The sequence below is a fragment of the Sparus aurata genome, chromosome 6 (genome assembly GCF_900880675.1).
Source record: "Sparus aurata chromosome 6, fSpaAur1.1, whole genome shotgun sequence".
Taxonomy (NCBI): Eukaryota; Metazoa; Chordata; class Actinopteri; order Spariformes; family Sparidae; genus Sparus; species Sparus aurata.
In genome coordinates this window covers 23,338,747-23,350,175 of record NC_044192.1, presented here as the reverse complement: position 1 = coordinate 23,350,175, position 11,429 = coordinate 23,338,747, and the positions used below count along the sequence as shown (strand labels likewise).

Here is an 11,429-nt window from a genome sequence, read left to right as displayed (position 1 = left end):
GTTTTAGATGTTATGCCTCTATGTAAAAAATATACTCCACTCCAAGGAAGTAAAGGTCCTCCATTAAAAAAACTATTACCAGCAAACTGCACTAATAAAGTTTGTATTGTATGCAGAATGACCCTTGTCAGTATACTACCATAACATTATCAACTTTTCATTTTTATATCTGGGAAATTCATCATTTCAACTGCAGCCTATCCAGGTGATTTATTAACCATACATTGAAATAAATTCTTTCATGCTTTTTTTTCTTTAGGTCTTGGCTGTAATAGTTAGGATAGCAGCATCAGTCAAAGTTCTGTTAGGTGCATGGAAGAGACTGACTGCCAGGGACAGGATGACTCTAAGGAGGGAATTATGGGCTGCAAGGGCAGTCCGAAACAATCTCATACATCTGCCTGTGTCCTGGCGTGAGACTGTTTGGGGAAAACAAAGCCACACAGACACCCACTCATACTGAATATACAAAAACCATTTATTTACAGTATTTTGTATGCTGTTGACGTGTTATAAATCAAGTATAAACAAGTAAAACAATATATTCAATCTAAAAAAGCAGCGCTCTTTCATGATTCTTTCGGGAAGTCCCTGCCCGCCTCATATAGCATCTGGTAAATTTTAAATTTTACTTCTGATTTATGCTTGGGGTTGATATTAGCCAGCATGTCCACAATCACTGCAGCGAACCGAAAGTCTTCATTGTCCTGCCGCCTAAATTTCTGTCTCTCATCGTCCAGGTGGTCCAATCTTGTAAGCATGGCATCATCTATGGTGCGTCTCTTCTTCTGATCTGTGGTGCAAGAAGATCTGGAGGGTGAAGGACGAGCTGTTTCGTTATTGTCCATCTCACTGATCAAGTCCCTCATCTCTGCAGAAAAACTTTCAGAGTGTGTCTGGTTCCTCCCCCTCTTCTTCTTCTTAGGTGGAGGATGACTGGATGACTCTAACAACAGCAACAAGAATGACGTTAGTTAAACAGCAGTTACACAAAGCCAGGCTACATGAATAATACTATAATAATAAAATGTGGTAGTACAAGTATATTTACTTGCCAAAGTAATATTTTAACACGATATATTTTACTTTTACTCAAGTTTGACTTATTTTGGGTACTTGTTACAACATTGCAAGCATTTCTGCTGCTGAATCACAATTAATAGTAAAATCATCTCTACCAGCTTCAACACTTAAATGATGAACATATGAATGCATCAATAGACACTACTCTGAAATGTTCCATAATGCACAATGTCTACTTCAGGTGCTGATGTAGCCTATATTTTGATAGTAATACACTAATACTTTTTTGCTTCTACTTGTAACAGCGTGTTTGGACACAGCGACTACTACACCTGAGTACTTCTGCGCTCACCTGAGTCGTTGATCGACACGTCAGTCTCATACACTCGAGGCTTCTCCTCGGTGTCGCTGTAGGGCGTCTCCGGGCTCCTCGAGGTGGAGTCGGTCTCCATGCACCCGACCACAGCCACAGGGTTCCCCGAGCCACTCGAGCCCCAGACGGCCTCACACAAACTGAAATAGCACCATGTCGGCCGCTCGTTCCCACTCTGCTCAACGAGCTGGTGGTACTGTCTCTTCAGGGCTTTGAGTTTGTTGTTCACCTGCGCCTTTGCTCGGAATATCCCGCGTTCATGGAGGCGCTTCGTGATCTGGTCGTACACGACCGAGTCTCGGGCTGTCCCGTGAATCTGTCTGACAATTCCGGCGTCGGCCCTGACCGACAGAAGTTCACGAATCTCGTCGTCTCTCCAGTTGGTCGACATTTTCGTTGGCCTCGTCGAGTAAAAGAGGCTCACTTGTTGTTGTTTTTTTCCCCCACCACTCACATGATAGAAACGTCACCAGCACCATTACTTGCTAGCTGGGAATTATCCGGACCTGCTCCACTCACACGTCGGCTCAATCGGATGTTAAGCGGACTGTGTACCTGGGAGCTGGCAGAGTAAAGTCCGTTTAAGATGGCCGGGTAAAGTCCAACTGATTCGGACATTTGTATTCATCCATAGCTGACAGTTCATCCTGATAGTGTCTAGATAAGTTCAAAGTTGCAACTCGTGTGAAAGGGAACACTATTGTTGTTTCACAGGATGGCGAAGGCATGTCCCGCCCAGTCTGCCTCCGATTGGCTTACTGTGACACATCTACCAAAACCTAACCAATCATAGTCCTCATGCCTAAATCTAACCCGTGAATGCGACGAGTACTAGCCAATCACAAGTTGAGTTGGCGGGTCATGACTAAGCCACCCTAGTAAGAACATTTTTGTCCCTTTTTGTTCTCCAGGTCTGGTTTCGACATGTCAACTACAATACAGGCTTATCTTCTTTCCTAGTTTTTCTGGCAATTATTATTCTGTTACATTAAACACATAAATCATTAAAAACACGTATCTAACTGTCAAATAACAGATTTTACTGGACAGTTGGAATATCAATATCACTATTTTCTCAGGGAGCAATACAAATGGGGGAAAAGGCATGGAGTAATGCAAAATTATATTTGACTGTTACACAGATGCAAAGGTTAGATTTGACATTCAAACTTTAATGAGGTGTTGTTATTGTTAACAATCCAATTTCGAAATGCCCCAAAAGAAGCATTCTTATTAAGTAATTCAACAAAACAAGAGCAGCCCACCAAGAAAGAAGAGTCTGTGTCTACTGGAAGGAAAAAAAGCACAAGTATGTTCAGGCTGTTCTACAGGACTTAGAAGCAATTGTTTGGATTTGTTGTTTATGATTTGTGTAGACCTTCTGCAGTTTATGTCCTATATTGCATATTTGTATTTTTTTTTTTTGCATTGGTTGACAGTTGACATCTGTGAATTTTTAAAAATAAATGTACAAAACAAGTAACCATCGAGATCATGAGTCAGTTTCACTTGATAGTTTACACAATTCACATTTGTGCAAAGCCCTAATGTTTACAGGACTTGGCTACAGGGCATGTTTGATGCAAATATAGATCAGGATGCACAGTATGTGCTTTCTTATTATGTTTTATTCATAGTCTGGATAATCTTCCATTTTGATGCAATTATATTATGTATCTTATTCCTGCTCTCAGTGATGTCCAACCAGCAGCTAATTCCAGGAGAAGAGGGAAATGATAAACCATTTATTAGTCAAGGTTTATATGGTTAAAACATGCTAACTGTTGATTTCTACACTTGAAACCATGCCAATTCTGTATGAAGACAAGTGATAACCAGTTGACCATGATTCCTGTTGTCCTCACAGTTACTTACTGCTGATGTGACATCTGCAAATGTCATATGCTTACATTTTAAGGACTATATTAACTCTTGTGAGTGTACATTGCTGTCAGCAGCCTCTTATAATGCCAGAACCATGAACATGCATTTGACAAAATAAGACACTATATTTGTACATGTGGAAAAAAATTTATTCCAATAATTTTCCAAGATTACCATTAATAAATATTTATGTTTACATTTCAGTGAAATGTATGATTTATCACTTTCTACACAGGACATTACACAAAGTCAAGAATACACATTGTTTTAGTCTTTGTAATAAAGCTTGAATAAGTTGATCTAGAAAAAGGAGTCTTAAACAGCAGTTGATACAACCTATCAATGGAGTTGTAAGTTTAATAATGATTCGATTGTATATGTGGCAAGGAAAACAAGAAAAGTCAACATCTGGAAATCCTCGAAGCTCCCTTGACTGTCAAGATAGGCCGTTTCATTTAAAAACATTTCCGTTGGCCTAAGGCACAGGAATACTAAAAGTTTATATCAATCATACATAACACATTTTAAATCCCGTACGGTGATTTAAAGTTTTAAATTTAATAGTGTACACTAAGGTGCATTGATATTTACACCTCTCATTGCATCTGAAATCTAGCACAAAAGAAAGATCTCTAGCTGACAAAAACACAATTTGACCTAATCAGATCTGTACATTGTGCGTAGCCCAGGAACTCTAGAAATTAATCAATGACGTGTTGTCTGACTGAAAAGTGATGGTAGTGGAGTTCATTTCACTTCAACATTTGAAGCATCTTAAGTCTAACCTGAACTGAGCTCGATTTGTTTTGCACGGTGACAGCTTTTTTGTAACATTCAGTAATTTGGAAATCATTTGTTTGGAACTTTTGTCACTAAAAACAACACATCAAAATGCCAAGGAACGTCACCCAAAAGTTCAAATAAACTGAGAAATTCAGTTTGCTTAAATATCAAACCCATTTATTTTGGGTAGAATTTCTGGTTAGGATTACAGCTTGTGTTACTCAGACACATCTATAGATGATTCTTATGGTATTCAAGCTATGTGTTCCTTTCATAATAAATGTATTTTATTTTGTTTCAATGGGATTTTAGAGTATTCACTGGGCCTTCAGAGTACAGTTCATGTTTTATTGCAGAGCGGACATGGGTGGGTTTGTGGTGGTCCTCCGGATTTTAACAGACAGCTTCGCAATCAGTGTCAGCTGAGTTAGAAAACACCTGGTGACAACTATACACACACTATATGTGCATACTTTCATCATCCGGATACAAATCTGCTCTACACCTTACTCCTTTGAGGACAGTACATTCATCCTCTAACCAGCATGGGGACTTGTAGGGAGGAAAGGAATGGTTTACAGTATGTGCCCTCTGCTACAGCACAAATAATACAAGCTGTACCCTTTGTGCAATGGTCACAGACTATGGAGAGGTTGGGGGTACTAGTGAGCTTCTAAGAAATACAAGATTTTGGTCAAAATCTTATTTTGATCTTACTTAAAAATGCAAAAATTCAAGCTTCATAAGTATTGAAGAAGTAGTGCCTGTTGAAGATTCCCTCTGTAGTTCAATGGCTAGTTAATGCTACTTTATTGGAGCAAAAAAAGAGCCAAACAGAAAGACCACCAAATCCAAACAAGATGTTCGCAAATCAGAAGTACAGAAGGAGCAATAAGTGACTATATATTGAATTCCAGCAGCATTTTACGTATGTGTGTGTGTGTGTCTGTGTGTGTGTTTGGGAGGCTATAAAGAAAAGTATGATTAAGTCACAGTCAGGCCCCTCAGAGTAGAGAGTCATCTGTGCATCCTCCCTCGAGGCCGTAACGGAACTCCTGCAGGTTGGAAACCCCGTAGAAATGGATGAACGCCGCAGCCACGACCAGGACATGAAAGATCTGATGAGAATGGAACTAGAAGGAGGGAAAGAGAGGTGCAAGTTTCAGTTTAATTCATTCTCATTTGCCTGTGTTTGACCAAGCAAAGGAATAAAAACATATCCTCTGTCTCAACTGCTCCATTGTTGACTCATTCGTTAGTCCCACAGTGTAAAAATCAACATTCAGTTGTTAAGTGAGCTGTGATTTCACTCAAGACTATTTTTTAGACTTTCATTTCATCTAGTTAAAAAGTTCCTCCTGCTTGGGTATTGGCAATGTATACCATGTGAGAACTTTTCCATTAAATTAAAATATTTTCTTCACTATGGAAAATGGCAGATTAAATGGCAGTGTAATATAATTTTTAGTCTTCATGTCCAAAAGTATTTGTGCAACTAATCTCGTAACTTTCCTAGTTATATAATGTATAATGTAATGTGAACGCATCAAATACTTACCCAGATGTCACACTTCCCAGGAAAATAGCGCTCAGGGATCCTGGCTGCATACAGACCGGCACCAGTGATATACATGGCACCCATCAGGTAGAACCAACCCATCTGGCCAACTGTGGTGGCCTTAACGAAGCCTTCCTCGATGGTGAAGTGCATGGTGGGGACAATGCCACTTAATCCAAGACCCATGAACACACCTAAGAGAAAGAATTGGACAGCAGTGTTTTCTATGCATTTAGTGTTTTGTTTTGCAAGATTGTTTCCACTCAGTAAAACCATTAACAGTGATAGCTGTGTGCTTAAACTACAACTATAACCCAAAGATGACAGCTGCAAAAAGTTACGCACAGTGTATCTAAAAACAAGCACATTATCCTAAACTAGTAAGTACCTGCTCTAGTAGGTCTATGACGAGGTGTGGAGAAGCGGTCCCACTGGGCCACTATGATGGCAGCAATGCCGAGGACACAAACAATGGTGAGGTAGATAAGTCGAGGCTGAGGGGAACAATAGAAGGAGTAGTACAACCAGGGCACGAAGGAGCCCATGATCAGGAGGGCAATGCCCGAGTAGTCAAGCCTGGAGAGAGGGAGTGACACAGAGAGTTCTATTTTCTCAAAAATGTATAAATCAGTCAGTATAAAGCACTTCACAATGCCTCACATACACCCACAATAATGGCAGAGCTGTAAAGCAAAGTGTTGGGAGGGTCTGCGGGAGCAGTTCAGGGTTGAGTTTCTTGCTCAAGGAAATTTGACAAGCTGTCTTTCCACCAACCAATCCAGTTCACATCACAGTTTGTTACAGGTTTCAAAGGTACTACACCGAAAGTGTTTGGTTGAATGTGGTAGGGAATCCTGCAGCAGAGCACAGACGATAAGATGACTCTGAAGAGTGGTCTGCAGTGTTCTCACTCCACCTTTAAGTAATGTCTCCACATTGCCTGGACCCCAACAGAGGGGTAGCAAAAACTGGGACATCATGGAGTTGTTCTATTGGTACCATTCACAATCTTTCAAAAAATACTATCATAATCCTTTTATAAATAAAAAAAAAGAAAAAAAAACCTGAATTGGACTGCTTGGTGGAAACACAATTTATGGAAAATCTACTGGAGCATGAAACTGAACCCTGAACTGCTCCTCTTGGGCCTGCCAGCACTGAAGATGGATTGAAAAATCGTGAGGCCCCCATAGGCACTGTGATTTGGGATTTTGGGCTATATAAATAAAACTGACTTGGCAGGAGGGGCTAGGGGTCAAACCACAAACCCTTGAGGTTGATGGACGATATACAAGATTCTCTGTTTTTAATTAATGGTCATTTGTCTTTTTGATGACTGTAGCAGTTGTACTTCAGGTCCAGAAACATTTCCTAAAGAAATTAAAAAGTCAGATTCTGAACTCTGAAGAGAGTGTAAGGAGAGAAAACTCCTCATTTAGCAAGAACAACACTGTAAATTCATGAAATATATCAAATTTACTAATACAGATCACCGTATAAGTGAATTTGTACAGCTGAAGTTTGTTTTGGCTGAGCTTTGGACCATAACACCCTGAATGATGACCGTGGGGTAATTCTTCATTAATCGCAATGAACTCTAGATGGCAAGCTGGAGCTTCACATCCTTGATAAAGACACATATTGATGCCTGAAATTAAAAACCTGCCTGCTCCAAGAGCAGTAAGTCTAAAAAAGGAAAAGACTTTGACAGTTACAAATGATTCCTAGGCAAGTTTGTGAGAAAAAGTGTGTAATGGTGTGAGGCCTTACTTGGAGAAGGTGCGAGACACTTTCTCAGAGTGACAGTAGACGGTATGAAAAAGCCAGGAGAAGCTGAGGCAGAGCACAGCTCCCAGGAAGAACATCCCGAACACCACCTTCTCTTGCAGCGGGGCCATAAAATACATGTTGGGCCTCAGCATGGTTAACGTGCCCAGACAAATGAATAAGATCAGCCCTGAGGGAGAAAATAGTTTTACTTAGAGCTGACAAGACAAGAGACCACAGCTATCCAGACACTGTAAACAGAATTAGCATCTGCTGACCCGATGTATCCAACAATTACTAGAAATGTTATGCTAATGTTATGTAAGGCTGCTCTCACCTAACAGGTGAGTCCAGATGTTTCCTGTCTCAGTGTGAATTCTGAAGATGCTTCCAAAACAGGCCCGGAAAGACGGCATAGGGGGCCGATGTCCATGCAGGAGGTAATCGTTGTCCTTAAGCCACTCTGGCAGGACGTGAAAGGGGATGACCCTCCAGCGCCCCTCCCAAACCTGAAAAACAAACAAAGGTTTCACTCAAGGACATAAACATTTCAAACTGTTGTATGGCTGTCAAACTGAAGGCCTGTGAGGAAAATAGCTAGGGCATTGACTTAACCCTACTCTAACAGAGGGTTGACTACACAAGCAAACAAGTAAAAATACAGTCAAAAAAAGCTGGTACTCAGAAAAAAATTACATGCTTTTATCTTCACAGGCCCTAAGCCTACACTTGTCTCCCATGGTGACTTGCGTGGCACTTACACAACACACAGGTCCCATGTCTGATGTAGAATTAAAAAAAAACACTTGCATATGACTCACTTGAACTACACAGCAGTCACAGGTTAATCCCTGGTTGTAGCTGTTAACCCAGATCTGCAACTGTATTCGCATTAGCCCCACTGCTAATCCACAAAACCCTACTAGACCTGCTGAACATTGCTGAGATGAACAGGGAGTTGAGTTTCAGGGTGATGAAATATTCATGCTGGTTTAACACGAGAGTCTCGTATACAACCTATTATGTAACATTTGATGGTTGACTAACCAAAACTTTACAATCTCAATCAAATTTGTCTGATTGAGATAAGCTGAATTCCCTCTTCATAGAACCAGAAGTTACTGCTATATTCATAGTAACTGTGTCAGTACTTGTTCTTATAGAAACTTGTGTTCATTTATTTGCACTCAAGCTGGATTGAAGGGGGAAGTGAAACCAGACTGGATGACATGAGCTTCACACCAACCGCAGGCACAAGTTTGTTTCACTTCCTGCAAAAGTTAAAAGACTTGCCTGGCAGTGTAGCTGCAACGGTGCTCAAAATCTATACAAGTTTTGTGTTTATCAGCCTGAGAAGACATTTTACCTTGTGTACAAACTCCTCCATCTTCTCCATGGCATGGTGGGCCTGAAGTGGTAAGGTCAGGACTTCTCCCACCTCATCATCCTCCTCTTCCTCGTCAGCAAGCATCGCAGCTCCCTTTAGAGAGATCACAAGAGAACGCTGAAGCTACAAAGCTAGAACAGCTTTTCCCCGTAAATCGACTGAAAACAGTCCTACCTCTGCATGGGTGCCTTTAGATGCTGCCGGTCGCCCCCCTCCCTCCTCTAGCAGTGGCCCAAGCTCCATCAGCTCAACATCTGGGACACGGCAGTCCTCAGAGATCCGGCAGTCTGCATCACTTGCAGACCCGTTTCGGCCTGACATAGGGAGACTGCCTGATGACCCACTCACAGTCTCTGTATTCAGCTTCAGATGGGACAGATGGTTCACTTTCCTCCTGAGGAACCAGAATCACAGTTAACTTTTACCGGCCAAATATGTTGACATGTACAAGAAATGTGACTCCACTTCTAGGTAGCTCTCGATACACTCTACACTGCAGAGAGCACTTTGCCAGGAAGACACAAATATAGACATCGTGCCAAACATAGAAACCAAATATAAACATGATCGCTATTATAGGTGGAAAACAAAAACAATCTATACACAGGTCAGGTTGTTTCTTATTGTACAGATTGTTGTGAGTGCACGGCAATGCAAAAAAAGAGAAAGGCTGAAATAAATATTGTAGATATGCCCAGTTTATCGTAAATATGTTGGCTTACAATTGAGAAAGTCATTATTGATAATGCAATAATTCCAATGATGTATAGCCTTTATACAAAAGCTAGGAATAGTAATTTCACATGACATCTGGTTCTGAAAGAGTATCATCGGGGTTATCAAAAGGGTTTTAATGTTGTATTGCCACATACAACAAATACATCTATAATTAACTATTAATGCCTGTTTCGAATTTATGTTTAATTTTCTAATAAAAACACAAATTTTTGTGCTTTTTATGATGCTTGATTTGTAACTTATGTTGTTGGCTGTTTTCCATCTTCCTTTGCTCTTGCTATACAAATAAAGTTAGCATTAATTATTCTATTTTTTAATACAGAGCTCTAACAAAGCTTTTGCCATTGGAGAAACATATTTTTCAATTGCAAGAGTATCATTAACGGTTGCTGAATCAGTAACAGCCCCAATTAGCAGATCGTTCTCAATATTTCATAATTGTGCATCACAGGCAACAAGGTGCTCCAAATACAGAGATGTGCACAAATGGATGGATGCAGTACATGTACAGTACATAAAGTCCTCATAGCCTTACATATGACATTGAGAAGATATTGTTATTGCAGTTACCGCAGATCGATAATTTGCATTTAATGCGACGATTATTATTTAAAAATATTTGCCGTCTAGTTCTTAGTAAACATGTATCCAAACATATATTCTTTGATTTAAAATGGCTGGTGATTAATCTGGGTCTCGTGAAATCTGTTTCATCGATCACACATTCACAACAAGAGAACAAAGGAGCGGATAAACTTGGGTAGATGCATTACCAGCTACAATTATCGGTGGAATATCGTAGTAGTGAAATAATCTCGATATAAGACAGTTAGCTGGCATTTGATACAAAGCTGAGGCTGACATCAAAAACAAAACGTTTAACCAAGTTTAAGCTTAGCATTTCCTGGCAGACGGATGTTGATTAGCACAGACGGAACATGGAGTACAAAATGTAAACAACCGCAAAATCCTGACGACTTACCCTAATTTTATCCTACGTTTTACGGTTCGGTACACCTCACAGCAAGCAAATGCATCAAAACAAGCACGGATACGTTTTTAGGTTAGCAGCCAGGTCACGGATCGCTCATATATCATCTTGCTAACGTTGACTACCTTTGAGCTAGCGCCGAGCTCACGCTAACCAGTCGAGCAGGCTACACTGCTTTTGAATTAACCTGCTAGCAGGAAGACAGAAGTCTTCACGACGACACCGACGTATAACGTTGTCTAGATAGCGTACTGTACAGTCATCTGCTACATTCATTTCATTAAATGGATATGAGTTACCTGACAAGGTAGCCTTCAAACCAGGAAGGTGAATTATTTATCGAAACACAATCTTTCCGGAAGTTGAGATCTCTTACGGAAGTCTGTCCTTTTTCCAAAAATAAAAGCACCTACTGACGCGTGGAAAAACGAACATCTTGATATATTCTTTGATCAAAGCCTTAATTGGTGTCATTTAAAAAATGATTTACAACATGTAAAAATGCACATAATGTTATAATACATTTTTGAAAATATGATTATGTACCAATGACACCAAATCATCAACCATGTTTCCTTGGGGAGATATCTCAAAATGCAATACCTAGTAAATATATAGAATTAGAAATACTGTTAGATGTGTTTTGAATTACTGACTGAACAGCTTTTCTATTTAGATTTTATAATGGACCTTATAAAGCAGAGACTATTTTATGCATTTTTAAAAGTAATAAGCTTCGGAGGCGGGAAGCACAGTATGACCACCTTGTACATCAAATTATGAATCTTTGAAATGCACTGTCATAAATATTATAAATTGTAAGCCTTCAATACAGTGAATAACTCATGATATAATTCATGGTGAAAGTCACAATAACCAAAAGGACTTAAATAGCGATCAACAATGCAGAGAAAGAGAGCCTCTA

General features: G+C 40.0%; 2 protein-coding genes across 3 annotated transcripts; both read right to left on the bottom strand.

Moving 5' to 3' along the window:
* Nucleotides 1-454: 454 nt before the first annotated feature.
* Nucleotides 455-2,137, bottom strand: LOC115583376 (uncharacterized). The gene is made up of 2 exons (XM_030420148.1): nt 1,376-2,137; nt 455-946 (listed from the first exon to the last, which is right to left on the bottom strand). Exons 1-2 carry the CDS (start codon nt 1,785-1,787, stop codon nt 570-572), a joined length of 789 nt encoding a protein of 262 aa, XP_030276008.1. The 5' UTR covers nt 1,788-2,137; the 3' UTR covers nt 455-569.
* Nucleotides 2,138-3,407: 1,270 nt separating this feature from the next.
* adipor1a (adiponectin receptor 1a) lies at nt 3,408-10,909 on the bottom strand. Of its 2 annotated transcripts, none has more exons than XM_030420140.1 (8): nt 10,804-10,909; nt 8,950-9,169; nt 8,755-8,868; nt 7,726-7,897; nt 7,392-7,578; nt 6,010-6,197; nt 5,622-5,815; nt 3,408-5,196 (listed from the first exon to the last, which is right to left on the bottom strand). In XM_030420140.1, the coding sequence occupies exons 2-8, from the start codon at nt 9,094-9,096 to the stop codon at nt 5,068-5,070; spliced, it is 1,131 nt and encodes a 376-aa protein (XP_030276000.1). In that variant the 5' UTR covers nt 9,097-9,169; nt 10,804-10,909; the 3' UTR covers nt 3,408-5,067. The 2 variants fall into 2 exon arrangements, with proteins under 2 accessions (XP_030276000.1, XP_030276001.1); XM_030420141.1 differs by lacking the exon at nt 10,804-10,909 and adding an exon at nt 10,496-10,736.
* Between the last annotated feature and the right edge of the window lie 520 nt (nt 10,910-11,429).

Bases quoted from the DNA above. Each gene is read 5' to 3' on its own strand.
- adipor1a (XM_030420140.1), bottom strand. From the start codon at position 9,096: ATGTCAGGCCGAAACGGGTCTGCAAGTGATGCAGACTGCCGGATCTCT. The intron at 8,869-8,949 runs GTAGGACTGTTT...ATCTCTCTAAAG, and splicing joins CTAAAGGCACCCATGCAGAG to GGAGCTGCGATGCTTGCTGA. The intron at 5,197-5,621 runs GTAAGTATTTGA...CCCTCCTTCTAG, and splicing joins CTGGGAAGTGTGACATCTGG to TTCCATTCTCATCAGATCTT.
- LOC115583376 (XM_030420148.1), bottom strand. From the start codon at position 1,787: ATGTCGACCAACTGGAGAGACGACGAGATTCGTGAACTTCTGTCGGTC. The intron at 947-1,375 runs GTGAGCGCAGAA...TGCTGTTGTTAG, and splicing joins CGTGTCGATCAACGACTCAG to AGTCATCCAGTCATCCTCCA.